This window comes from Hippopotamus amphibius, chromosome X (genome assembly GCF_030028045.1).
Source record: "Hippopotamus amphibius kiboko isolate mHipAmp2 chromosome X, mHipAmp2.hap2, whole genome shotgun sequence".
Lineage (NCBI taxonomy): Eukaryota > Metazoa > Chordata > Mammalia > Artiodactyla > Hippopotamidae > Hippopotamus > Hippopotamus amphibius.
Window position 1 is genome coordinate 48,424,785 of NC_080203.1, and position 14,239 is coordinate 48,439,023.

General features: G+C 39.9%; 1 protein-coding gene across 3 annotated transcripts in view; it reads left to right on the forward strand.

The window, feature by feature from the left end:
• Window positions 1-13,545, forward strand: part of PCDH19 (protocadherin 19) — a 92,708-nt gene extending 79,163 nt beyond the window's left edge. For all 3 annotated transcript variants that reach the window (XM_057718639.1, XM_057718640.1, XM_057718641.1), the window contains one exon: window positions 12,956-13,545. In XM_057718639.1, the coding sequence (XP_057574622.1) occupies window positions 12,956-13,545 (590 nt within the window). The remainder of the gene's footprint in view (window positions 1-12,955) is intronic.
• The last annotated feature ends 694 nt before the right edge of the window (window positions 13,546-14,239 follow it).

Sequence of the window (14,239 nt, forward strand, 5' to 3'; positions counted from 1 at the left end):
GATGAAGCTTACTACCTCTCTAGGCCTTGGCTGATGGCCCAATGATATTAACATGAAGGAGAGGAGAGGACCAGTGTTAAATTAGACTGAGTTTCCAGTGAGCAAATAGTTGAGTGGTTTACTGAATACCCTTTTGATTTTTTTGGCAGACATAAAATTCATGGTAACTTTTTTAGAATTTGAGGGAATTGTAAGTTTTAAAATTTTATTTTGCAATAAATGTTAACCATTCACTCTCCTAATAGGGAAATGTGGGCTCTTTTATAGGGTATGCAGACTATGTAGTTGTACAGAAAATATCCCTCTCCAAGTTTTTCTTGTAAGGGATTCTGGTAACATACCCGGCTAAGGAAATTCCAGACACAGCTGTTTCTAATATTCGGAGGGGCCCCCCCAGAACTGTCAGGCTTACTCTGAAGGTTCCTTGGTGGGAAGCAGGAAACGTCCCAGAGAACAGGCCTTTTTTCATATTGGTGGATTTTCTGTCAGAGACTTGGCCACTGCTATTGTTTCTGATTGCCTCCCTGTAGCTTCCCTGGAGGTGTGAGTTTCTAGGCAGAAAGACTTGACGTGCTGAGGAAAGGCTACAAAGCTAAAGGAAGAGAAACGAAGTCTGAGCAGAATGGTAAGACAAGAGGATATTTTGGGCAGGGCAGAGATGAGTTAGATATTATGGAATGGAGACAAGGGAAATGAGATGAGAAAAGAGGAATGAGAATTAATTCATGAGAGCACTTATTATTTATAGGTGGGAATAAAAGGTCCATTGAAGTACAGGGGAACCTTCCTTTATGCAATGCCTGTGAATATGTTGAAATTTTGTGAAGGCAGTTCCATCTTAAATGCTGTGGGGGAGCTGACAACCTGCAGTTTGTGGAATATTTTATCTGGTGCATGATCAATCTACCCTTCCCCTGCCTTGGAGAGTCTTTGGGGAGTGGTCAGAAGAAAGTAAATAGAACAGATGAAAGATTTCCTCTCTGGAGAGTTCAGGAGCTTCTTTAAACAAAGGCGAGATGTCAGCGTCCTCTTTTACTCTCCAAACAAGCTTTCTGAGAACCATCCTGGCAATTCTCTGGCTTCCTCACAGTTCCTAAGTAATTTCTGAAACACTTAGGTACCCTGATTAGTTTTACTTTTGAAAATAAAAGTTGTGTTTAAAAAAAGAATCATCTGAACAGTCTGTGTCTAGTTGGGTGGTGCAGAAGAAGGGCGGGCTCTTGTATCAACCTTTATTCCCTCAGTAAACACAGATGACCAGAAGGGAAGGCTGTTATTAATGGTAATGCAGACCAGAAAAAAGGCTATTATTTTCAGTCTGTTGAACAGTACAAAAATGCTTCTCAAGGACTGTGTTCACATGTTTCTTTTTATTAGCCGTCACACAAGGAATTAGACTCATTTCAAACAGTTTGTTTTCCCACTCTTGTCTCTGTAAAATCATTACTCATGAGTGGTTTCTTTGTTGAAATACTGCTGACCTCCCATATTGGAAAGGATAACAGGGTGTTAAACATATGAACTTTTCAGTTTGCATAAACTCTGGAAGAAGGGGGACAAAGATTCCCCAGGAGAATAAAACCATGCGTCAATGTCTTTGTTACTGTCTTATAAGTATCTCATCCAGGAAGCTATGCCAGCATTACAATTCTGTGTTGTGTGTGTATGTGTGTGTGATTAGTAACAGCAGTGAGCTCGTTGATTGCCAGCAGGAGGTTTTAAAATATAATTCTGCATCTGCCCCGTTCTTTTCTCCTTTCCAACCCTTTTCTACTCACTGTCTCCAATACAGGACCATTAGGATAGTTCAAGGAATTGTGTCATGTCTTAATGTGTGAGCAGATGAGGATCCTTAGCTCTTTAGCTAGTCGCAGTTTGCATTTTGCCAAAGCTGATTATTTTATCTCCAGTTTTAACAACAAGCTAGATTATTTGCTGTTCACTAACTAATAGAAGCAAAGAAAAAAAGATTGCAAAGTGGAATTAAGGGAATAAGAAAGCTCTAGGGCCAAAGAAGGATTTTTCTTTAATTAATAATTTCAATTTACTCTTAGAATATTTTTATACTAAAATCCAATATCTTATATTAAACAAGTTTGCACCCTCCTTCTCTATAACTGCCAAATTGGAATCTCAGAGAATAGAAATCATGCAGGCTTGAATGAAGCATCAAATTCTCTACTCCCAGTGCTGTCTTGTTTTCTGAACATAGAACTAGACTCCTCAGGGCTTCTTTAGCCACAGCATGGCATTCCTTCATTAGCCCCATGTCTCACAGACCCAGTCATGAAAGATTGGCATTTTAACCAACAAGGGGCAAAGGCAATAAAACTGGAGTTCAGAAGATGCAATGTTTTGGAAAAACAGATTATTCCAAGGGTGTTACATGATCTGTACTAAATGGACAGAGCATTTAAATTTACCAGACTGGTTTTTAGTAATCTTTTGATTTGTTCCATTTGATTTGTTGCAGCCTTATTGAGATATGATTGATATATAATGCTCCATTGTTTTAACTTGTGAATGGGGATGAGTATTCAGCTGGGGTGTGTGTGTGTGTGTGTGTACACACACGTGTGTCTGATAGTTTTTCTGTGGCTGTAATTCAGGATTACTATGCATCAGCTCTTATATAGATTTTTCTAGAGCTATGTTAGAATGTCTTAACTCAGGTCATCGCAACCGAAAAGCCTTTTGCTATTTCTGTATTCAGAGTTCAGTCCAACTCAGAAAACGCCTTCACATCTATGGCCCAAAGAGATTCTAAGACTTCCCTGATGCTTCAGATGGAGCAGCAATTCTTTCTAAGTAGAGTTGGACAAGCTGAAGGTCAGGGGGTCATACTGGAACCAACGTGTGCTAAAGGTGTAAAGGAGTTTTTCTTCCTAAAATGTGCAGCAGGACTAGCATCTGGTGCCTTCAAATTATCAAGCTTCCTCAAAGAATATATTAATTGGCCTTGCTTCTGAATTTGTCTAATTGCTTTTGAGGCAACGCCCTGAAAAATACAGCTTGCTTTCTCCTACTAGTATGATTAAGTGGACAATTGGAAAAATAATAATTCCAAGGAAAAGATCAAAAGAATAAAATTGAGCACTGTCCATGAAAGATGGATAATGACAAGTAAACATAGAAGGTGGCGTTTGATCCCTTCAATTTTGGTATTCATTAATCATAGTTATTATTCATAAATTCCAGCACAAATGTTAGGCCTGCACCTCAGTGACATATTTGCATTTTATTTTAAGTTGATTTCTACCTGGTTTTGCAAACAAGGATTTAGTGGTTTTGGTTATTTCTCACTCTCCCTCTGCTGCTATTTTGTCTTTTTCATATACTGGCTTCTATCCCTTTCACACTATATCAATCTCACTCCCCCATCAAGATTCTCTCTCTCTCTCTCTAATGTTTTAGGAAATAAAATTTCTAACATGGAAAAGTGATATTTAAATAGATTCCCCTAAGGCAATCAATTTACTTTTAATTTGTCTGGAACGAAGCTTTTCTTTGTTGCAATGGGGAAGGATTGAAACTGCTGTAAAATTTATTAGCTTCCAGGAAGATATTTGAAATGAATTTTTTTTTAATGATTGTGGTGTTTGCTGTACCCAGAAGCAGTGTCATCGCAATTACAGTATTCCAGATGGTTGCTGAAGTTATGCTGAAATATCAAGATAATGCTAGACTTTTCTATGAGGCTTTTGTTGATAATGAATAGTCCAACCTATGTAGTTAATAGATGTTAATCCCTCTGACACTCTTATTTGCTTCCAGTGACTATTTCCAGTGATTCTTACCTAGCTGATGACACAACACGCACTGTGTTCTTGAATCATTGCAAGAAACAGTGGTTGGTTTACTGAACACTTTATTTTTCAAATGGGAAGGAAGTGATTGGAGAATTACTAACATTGTTTCTTAGCTTCCCCATCCAGCAACAGGAACATTTTGGCAGTCTAGAATCTTTAAAGAATTTAGAAGTTACAGTTGCAACACTTTTCATTGACTCATGTATAGCATTGCCTGTTCCACAAAACTGAATGTCCTGGGACTTGATTGAAGGAAGTGTCAGTTCCTGTTAAAAAGAACACCAGCTGCTGGGTGCCTTTTTTTCCCACCAGCATTAAATTTTCACTCAAAAAGGGAAGATTTTTCTCTTGGTTAACATGCCCTGCCCCTCATGCTTTCTGTACCAGCCTTATTTGTGCCATCCTCACTACATACTGTATCCAATACCCAGAAACTTATGACCAGCATAAAACTGGCCTTTTTTCCCCCAATGATGTTTCAGCAATTTCCTTATTTTCGAGGAAAGAGTGAAACAAAGTTGGTTATAACATTAAGTTCAGTGCTACTTATAAGCATCATCTAAAGGCTCTGTGTTCACAGTGGCATAACTACCTGTAGAATGTGTGAAACGGTCTGTCTGTTTTTCATCTACACAAAGTCAAACAACTGGTTCGAACTCTTTACAGAAGTGAGGAGGTGTTATAGGTGTCTGACAGATGTCGGCTAAGGGATTTAATCCTGTGGACATGGTAGAATGAAACTCTCGAAAATGGTCACTCTTTGCTAAGAGTTGCAGTATCTCAGTGTTCCTCCTTTGGAGGAATAGTTCAGTGGTCTTCTGTGACACCTCATATTTTAGTTGTAAAGCTTTTTCAAATGGTTTCTAAGCACCTCGATGAAGTCCAAAACTTTGTCAGATAATTTGCTCTACCATACAAGCCAAAATACAAAGATTCCAGTCTAGTCAATCTCCACTTATCTCAGTCACTGTCAGCACCTCTTATTTCTCAGTCTCAATTTTCCAGGCAGCCTTCTGCTTCATTTCCTTGCTCCCCATGCATCAGCACAAATGATTTATACTTATACACATCTTGAAATCTCTTCTTTATGGATTGAATTGAATTGAGCCCCAGTACAAAAATGAAAACTCCAGGAACTATTGTGATTGCCCAAATTGCAACTTAGATTGTATGACTGTACATGCCACACTCTCATCTATCATAAATATTAAATTCTCAACCACTTATATTTTAATATGTTTTAACATTGTCTCTTCGACCAGCTCAGCACTGAAGATTCCATTGAAGGTAATTCAATTGCTTTGCATTCTGGAAGGGGCATCTTTTTAATCTATTTTTATGTTGCAGCAGGAATAAGTGAATTTCAGGTGCGTAGACCGTGAATGAGGGGAGAGGCCTATGTGCCATTTGGCATCACAGAGGCCAAATATTAGGTGGCACTTGCTAACTGATGCTGATCTGTCAAATGGTCTAGTACAAGATTGGGGTTCATCAGATTTTTTAGCCATCCTCTTTATCGCAAGCTAAAACTAGACTTCACAGAATTCCTGCTGTTTAACTGGTTAGCTATCCTGAAAATGCCAACCTATGCTGATCAGGGCTGACTTTTCTCTCTGTCTCTTCTCTTTTGGCAACATGAGTTTGCCAGTCTCAGGAACTTTGTTCCCACATCCTATCCCCCATCTTGCCTTTCCTGAGGTATCTCTGCCTCCAGACATTTCTAGTCTTTCTTACCCCCATCAAACTCTCCTCTCCTGGTTTCCTTTACTCAGGGCTTTGCTATATGACCAAAGAAAATCTGATGATCTCAGTTTGGTAGTGGATCCTCTTATTTTAACAGGGACTTTTAGTGCCAGTATCCAGATGAATGAAAAATGTGGGAATTTCTCTCCATGTTACAAGGGCTGTTTTTTGTATAGTTCTTCTTTGGCAACTGTCAAATAATACCACATAGGCATTTTGAATGCCAATCACAGTTCTGGCATCCTACCCCTTCTGCCTGTTGCCTGTCAGGCCATAGTGCTGTGGGTAGGGTTGCTAGCAGGAGGCTAAGGAATAGGAGAACAGAAAGAAAGCATTAGAGAGAAACCAAAATGGCAGAAGATGCTGAAAGAAAAAGAAGAGCGTGAGAAAGAGACAAGGAGCTGTTTGTAGTGTACGCAATTTGTGATTTACTTCTTGTCACACTGGAATGGCTGCAGGATAGCTTGGTGTCATTGGTTCATGAGTCTCTAGAAATGTCTGTCTTTCACTGGTGTGCCCTTGAGTATTTTACAAATGGAGCTTCATCTTTTCTTGCTGAAACTTTGGGTCCTTTAGGAAGTGTGTGTAAACTCCTCTCAGAATTACAGCTGGAGGAGGGGACGGCTTTGGGAAGTAGTGACTGGGGACGGCTTTGGGAAGTCGTGATTTTGCAAAGTCCTAAGCCCTTATTGAATTTTTGCTAGATGCTCAAATAGTATTTAAATACCCAAAAGAAGCTTAGCCCTTAAGATGTCAATCAGATCAAAACTAAGATGGAATATCTGAAGCCTAGATAGTGTTTCCTTTTCACTTTCCTTTCTTCCCTCTCCCTTGCCTCCCTCCCTTTTCCACTGAGCCCATTGCCACTCGGTTTGCCTTGCTAAGTTATAGATAAAGGATGGATGTTCTTTCTCCCGATTCTTTGCAGGCCTTAAAATGCTTTTAAGAATTATTTCCAGGATAATTCTTTCCTTTGGTAATTCCCAGGCATATTTGACTTAAGCACTAGTTTTTCAATGGGTATTTAAATTAGTTTTGCCAGGAAGAGTCAGCATCTGCTGGGTATTTGAACAACAGATTAATTTCATGAAATTGACGCCTCTGCTTATTGTGTTGTTACCTTATCAGAGTACAGGCCCCATTAGCTATTGTTAGAATTAAAAACTCTAAGCTACATGGCAAATGTATTTTCAACTGGATATCGAAGCATAATAGATCTCTTTAAGGTCTGTGTGTAGTGTGCAGGAAACCACTCATAGGCCAGGATGACACTTGACTTTAATGTTTCTCCAGTGTTCATTTACTTTATTGCCTTCAGCAAAGCTATATAGTTTTCTTTGTAGGTTTTCTTAGTGTTTCTCTACTAAATAGAATATAGTAGTTATTTCCACTTTCAGGAGTTGTATTAGTGGAATGGTATCTGGTGTGTCAGCCAAGATTCTTTGTTCTGCTGCTGTCAGTTCTTTTGGTACCTTTTTCATTCAGTTAAATTAAACTGCTTTGTGCTGGGCCCGTTACTAGGTTCTTTGGGCATGGGAGGGAGCAAAACAGATATAATCTTTGTTCATTTAGAGTGTACAAGCTGGCATTGAATATAGATATTAAACAAGTAATTACAAGTACAATGAGTGCTATAAAAGGAGGTGGTATGGGACCTACCTTAATCTAAGGAATCAGGGAAGGATTGATTCCCTGAGGAAGTTACATATAAGCTGAGACTTTAGGGATAATGTATCAGATATAGCAGTGTTCAACTGCTGGTAGTAAAGATCCCCTTCCCTTGCTAAGGGAAATAAATCAGTGAATTAAACAAGAGGGAGGCTTATTTTTCCTCTTATTTAAAAGAAGTTCAGAGGCTTCCCTGGTGGTGCAGTGGCGGATTCTTAAATCCGCCTGCCAATGCAGGGGACATGGCTTCAAGCCCTGGCCCAGGAAGAACCCACATGCTGTGGAGCAGCTAAGCCCATGCGCCACAACTACTGAGCCTGTGCTCTACAGCCCATGAGCCACAACTACTGAGTTCGAGTGCTGCAACTACGGAAGCCTGCATGCCTAGAGCCCGTGCTCCTCAATAAGAGAAGCCACCACAATGAGAAGCCCATGCACTGCAACGAAGAGTAGCTCCCACTCTCCACAACTAGAGAAAGCCTGCACACAGCAATGAAGACCCAATGCAGTCAATAAATAAATAAATAAATAAATAATAAAATAAATCTTTAAAAACATTAAAAAAAATAAAAGAAGTTCAGGTCTAGTGAGGTGAGTCTACAGTATCTTAAATATCCCGAAGTTCTTATATCTTTTTACTCTGCTATTCATAGGCACATGGCTTCCATCCTCAGAGTTGCCTCATGGTAGTAAGATGGATGCTGTGGCTCCATCTATTATGTCTCCATTCCAGACAGGACAAAGCAGGGAGGAATAAGGACAAAGGTCCCCCAGCTAAGTCAGCTCACCTCTTTTAAGATTTCTTGACATCCTGCCTCCATAACACTGACCCACTCTTAGTTACATGGCCACCCCATCTACAAAGAAGACTAGAAATGTAGTTTTTTAGCTGGCACATTGCCAGTCCTAACAGAAGTGGGGTTCTGTTTCTAAATATTAAAAAAGGTTATGAATGTTCGGTAGGCAGTTTGTTATGTCTGCTTCAGATGAGTAAGAGGTAGGTCAATGGGGAACACTTCTCAACAGTTATGTTTTCTTGATTAGGTGCGTGTGATCAATTTTAATAGCATTTAACCACTTCATAATCATTGCCACAATCCCTTCTATTGTACCTCACAAAAATGGCCCCAATTTGGTCTTAGATTATTTTGTTTATGGGGTGATGCTGGGTAAACTAAGTGGGTATATATGCGTACAATCCAGGAAGCTTCTCTGATTTACACATCACTTGCTTCTAGGTTATGTTACTGTTGCTACTTAGAAGTAGCTAACTACTTGAGCTCTCAGGAACTGGAACTCACTTTAACTTTCCCTTTCTGCCTCATTGATTGCACATCACTTCTGAGGAGGTAACACATTGCTCTTGTAATTCTTACCTTGAACTATTTTAGTGTTGGAGTTTTGTCTCTGATCATCGGGATCTTTGAGTTAATGCACCAAACTCTGAATCACAGCAAAGAACTGCCAGCATTATTGAACACATCCATTGTGGCTGAACATCTATACAAACCCAGCAGAGTCTCTCAGCCCTTCTATTCCACCAAGACTTTGAAAGTTTTAGCAAAGCCTGAGATGGTGTTTTCATCATTTTCTTTTCTTACTTTGGTTGGGACCTTGGGTAGGCCCTTTCTAGTGCGTGGAAGCACATTGTTTGCCCACATCTGAAGAGACAGCAGTTTCACGTCCTGAAGAAGGTAGTAATTGCTACAAAAAGTTTTGCTATTATCTGCACAAAATAACATATTTTGTTCTTTTTCTATTCGAATTACTTCCTTATCCATCATGACTTAGGCATTGCTGCCTCTTATGCCTCCTATGTTCTCATAAGACTGATGCTATAAGATTTATTTTTTTTTCTTTTGGCCAGAGGTTTTGGGAGTCTCTCACCGAAGTACCTAATGAAAAATTGTGACCAAAATATAGTTATTACTACCTAGATTGAAGAAGCTTTATTTTTTCTCTATATTTAAAAAAAAAATTTTTTGTCTAAAATAATCTGATCTGTTTTGAACTGAGTTCCATGGCCTCAAGATTTGTGTCCTCTTCCCAACTCATGCACTCTGTATTTCATATGTCTATAAACAGTAAAGCTAGGTTAGATTTTGTTTCGATAGTATTGACACAAATGTCACTGAGTGTTTTTTGATACTAAAATGATAAGCAGCAAGTCATCGCCCTTGGTAAGGATTTGAGGAAATAAAGAGATCAAATCTAAGCCAGGAGTGAGACACTGTGAGTAAATGAGTCTTTCAGATTCAAGTCTTCACTTGCATGGAGTAAGAGCAGTGTACCTAGTATGTACACATAATTAATCCAAGAAAATTTCATATTATTCTAGCTCCTATAGGGCTGAGGTGGGCTTAGTGAGATTGGTGGGTAGGCTTAGACTGATTGCATTCCTGGGGATGCTGAGTGAATTTATCTTTTCCTCTTCTCAGAGAGTGATCTATTCACTTAGGCAGTGGGTAAGCTGAAAGCAAGTACTGTCTTTGCAGAGAAGCTTCTGAGATGACTGCGTTCCTTGCTCTGGTCTTCCTTAATTCATAAGATCTTAGAGGTATCTACCTCTGCGGTCTCTGCACTCTGTGTATGCTGGGGATCCAGGTCTCCTCGTGTTGTTCATTTGAGGCAGCCTACCATAGTGAAGAAGCACTGTATGTGGATTTGGAGTGACACATGGATGGCATTCTCTTACTGAATTGTGTTGAAAAAAGAACTATATCTTCAAATTTCAAGATAGCCACTTGAAACTAAAAACTTAAAAGGAACTTAAAAGAGTTTTATGTTGAGCCTATTGGGAAGATTCTATCAGATTGTAGTTCATCACTGTTCTGCTCTGGGAGTATGAGCAAGTGGCATTTCCTCTTCATAGCTGGTCATATGGCTGTGGTTCCAGGGCTCAAAGGCCAAGGCCTCTATGCCTCTGTACCCTAAATTGTGGACAAAAAGGACAGGGATCCCACAGCCTTCCCGACATTTTTTTTCCTTTCCTTTTCTTTCTTTTTTTCTGACTTTCAGGGAACTCAGATTTGTAGAAATGGAAGTTAGCCATTGAACTGTTCCCCCACTTGCACCTCCTTACTCTCCACCCCCAAACAAACACTCACATATATTCTTTAGAGCTATTACTTGGCGTGCTTTAAGATAGGCCTCAGAGGAAATGTTGAGGAAGAAACATCTTTTGGGGGGAACTCTGAAGGTGTGAATTCTGTCCTACTGGAGGGAGCCTGGGGTCTCCTGAGGAAAGCACTAGATTTGGTTGAAACAATGTGAGTGGGTCAGCTATAGACTCTTCCACTCGTAATGTTTGGGTCTACACAAGGTGTTTCCCAAGTATGTCCCAATGTGTTTCCCATACTTTCATACATTCTGCCTCCCAGAAACATGTGTTTTTAAAATTTTTATTGGAGTATAGTTGCTTTACAATGTTGTGTTAGTTTCTGCTGTACAGCAAAGTGAATCATCCATGCATATACCTATACATATACATATATCCCCTCTTTTTGGATTTCCTTCCCATTTAGGTCACCACAGAGCACGGAGTAGGGTTCCCTGTGCTATACAGTAGGTTCTCATTAGTTATCTATTTTATACATAGTAGTGTATATATGTCAATCCCAATCTCCCAATTCATCCCACCCCCTCTCTTCCCCACTTGGTATCCATACGTTTGTTCTCTACATCTATGTCTCTATTTCTGCTTTGCAAATAAGTTCATCTGTACCATTTTTCTAGATTCTGCATATATGTGTTACTAAACGATATCTGTTTTTCTCTTTCTGACTTACTTCACTCTGTATGACAGTTTCTAGGAACATATGTGTTTTGAATGATAAGTATCAGGGGGCAGCACTGAGAGTTTGCAGGGAAGAGGCAGAGAAAGGGCTTTGACAAACCCTCGTTTTGCAGAGGTGGCCAGGCAACCCTGACATGGAACTGTGCTGGAGATTGCAGAAGCATTGTCTTATGTATGGGGAAGGCTCTTGTCTTCTTGATTATAATGCTCATTTGTTATTTGGTTGCAACTCTGCAAAATTCTGAAAGTTTCATTCTCCAGTACTGAAAGGGGGCTGAAAACGGCCATCTTAAAGATAAGTCAGCAAATTGTGTCCAGGTACACTGAAGGAGGTCTTACCTTTGGTTGGCCTTTCTGTACTTTAGGTTAAAGGCCATTTCCAGAGTTGCGTTGAAATCTGGACTCAGCCTGGATTAGGCCTTGACATTTAGCTGCTTCTAACACTTTTTCTGCAAATGGTGAAGTATACACCCAATTCAACCATTATTTCTTGAGCCCCCTCCCAAGTGCCCCTTTACCAAAATAATTTTCGATGATTGAGGCAAAGTGCCTCTTTGTTCTGTCATTTACTCTTTAAAAAATCAAGAAACAGACTAAAAAATAGAAATACAATTGTGTAAGGGAGGTGTGTTATATATAGACTAATATCAGGCAAGACCCTGAATTGCAGACTTCTTCCTGCAAAAAAAAGAAAGAAAGAAAGAAAGCAAGCAAGCAAGCAATCAAGCAAGCAAGCAGTTACAGCACATATTTCCAACTCTTTTTTTGACATGTATTTTTTTGTCCTTGCAATCTCTTCTTGTTTCCCCACCTCCTCTGATCCTGCCCCAAGGATTTCTATAAATGTTAAGCTGCTCATATTTTGATGCATTGTGCAATGTGATGAAAATTTTCATTAGCTCAACTTCATGCAAGAATGTAACATAAATATAAATTGATCTGGAAAACTAGAGCTGTAAACCAGACATCAAGAGTTTTCCAACAGACAGGCAGAAGTTAACCCCAGGTCCATGCTTTAGTGAAGTTCATGTAGAAAGCCTTTCTGAGAGCCAAATTAAAACTTTAAATGAACGTGACATGAAAAGAGAAAAACATGTCTTGCCAGTAATATGAATTCTATCTGCTGAGATCTTCTATGATAGGGTTAAAGTAATCCATGAAAGAATTATTTTAAGAAATATGACCCTAATGAAACTAAGATAAGAAAGATAAGGAGGGATGGATAGTTGGGTATAATCAAATGAGTGATGTGTACATAATGCCAATTGAAGCTTCTGGGTCAGATGGAAGGAAGGGATCTCAGTATATTCCTTCTGATGGGAAATCAAGTCATGTAAGTCATTTAGTGAGGAGATTGGCTGGTGGGACTGGTGGTCAAAAAGAAGTGACGTGATTGAGTTTTCAAAGAGACCATGTTACCAATCTAAAATTAAGCACTGCATATCATTAACAGGTAGGGTGGGAATGTGGTTGACAGTGCTATTGCTCAGAAACATGGCCAAAACTTCTCAGATATACTGATTGTTGGATTCCCTGTTCTGCTTCCACTCCCTCTTCTGCTGGAACCAGTTTCAAACACAGTTGATTTTTAGCAGGAGTTGTTGATAAAAATGCTGACTCTAAGCACCTTTACAGTCAGGGTAAACTTTTTAAAAATATTTTTTCATCATGATGTGTTTCCCTTTAGGTTTTTAGTTTTGTCAGCAGTGGGAGCAGCAACAAAAATAATAATAAAAAAGGAGGGGAGAGTATTAAGGGGGAGATCTGCAGCTTTTTAAAAATCCAATTCTTCGCACTTGTCCCAAAAGGCAACAAAGGACTATCTAAAAGTATCATTTCCCAAAAGGGCCTGTGGGTACCTAAGAAACCAGAACACTGGGGACTAACAATGATTCCTGGGAAAAGCTGATGAAATTGACATTTTGTTTTCTCCAAACAGATCAGAATGAAGGATTTCATTGCAGGGAAGAATGCCGGATTCTTGGCCACTCTGATAGGTGCTGGATGCCCCGGAACCCCATGCCCACCCGCTCCAAGTCCCCTGAGCATGTGAGGAACATCATCGCGCTGTCCATTGAAGCTACTCCTGCCGATGTTGAAGCTTATGACGACTGCGGCCCCATCAAGCGCACTTTCGCAACCTTTGGAAAGGATGTCAGTGACCACTCAGCTGCGGAGAGGCCCACCCTGAAAGGCAGGAGGACTGTTGATGTCACCATCTGCAGCCCCAAGGTCAACGGCGCTATCCGGGAGGCAGGCAATGGCTGTGAGGCTATTAGCCCCATCACCTCCCCTCTGCACCTCAAGAGCCCTCTGCCTACCAAGCCTTCTGTGTCTTACACCATTGCCCTGGTGCCCCCAGCCCGTGATCTGGAGCAGTATGTCAACAATGGCCCTTCTCGTCCCTCTGAAGCTGAGCCCCGTGGAGCTGATGGTGAGAAAGTCGTGAATGAGGTCCACCCCATTCTGAAGGAAGGTCGAGACAAAGAGTCTCCTGGCGTGAAGCGTCTGAAGGATATCGTTCTTTAAACCAGTCCTGGGGAAGAAGAGAGAGAAACCATGCTGGCTAGCAAAGAAGCAGGAGCTGATCGTTTTAAATGCTCACCAATGGTTGGTTCTTGAGTGGCTGTATTTCAGAGCTTTCCCTAAATGTATAGTTTATAAATGACTATCATTCTGTGACAATCCCTCTTGTTTCAGCAGGCAGCAGGGGTGTTCCATTGGAGCAAATTAGCTTTGGCTTGAGTTGTTCATGGGGCCTTGATGTTGGGGAAACAGAGAAAAATTCAGTTGTGAAAAGTATTATGTATTAAGTGTTTGAATTTATATATTTTTCTATGTCAAAATTATAATAAAAATTACCATTGTTTGTGGATGATTACATTTAAAAAAAGCCAAAAAAAAAAAAAAAAAAAAAGAAGCTCTGGACACCTTTAAAAAGCTCGCCACTGTTTTGTAGTGTAGACAAGTTAATGGTCATTTATTGTGTACTATTCATTGATTCAGTGATGTGAAATTGAGCCCCCAAATGATTGTTTCTGAAGCTCGAGTACTTTCTAATGCCGCTACTTTGCTGTGGACACCCCTGCTTTAAGAACCCCTTTGCTAGCTGTGCTATTATCGTATTTGATATTGCAAATTGCTATGTGTGTGGTGATGGCAAAAGGCTTTTAGAAGTTGGTGTTTTTTTTCTTAAAAAAATAAAATAAAACTACAGACAAAA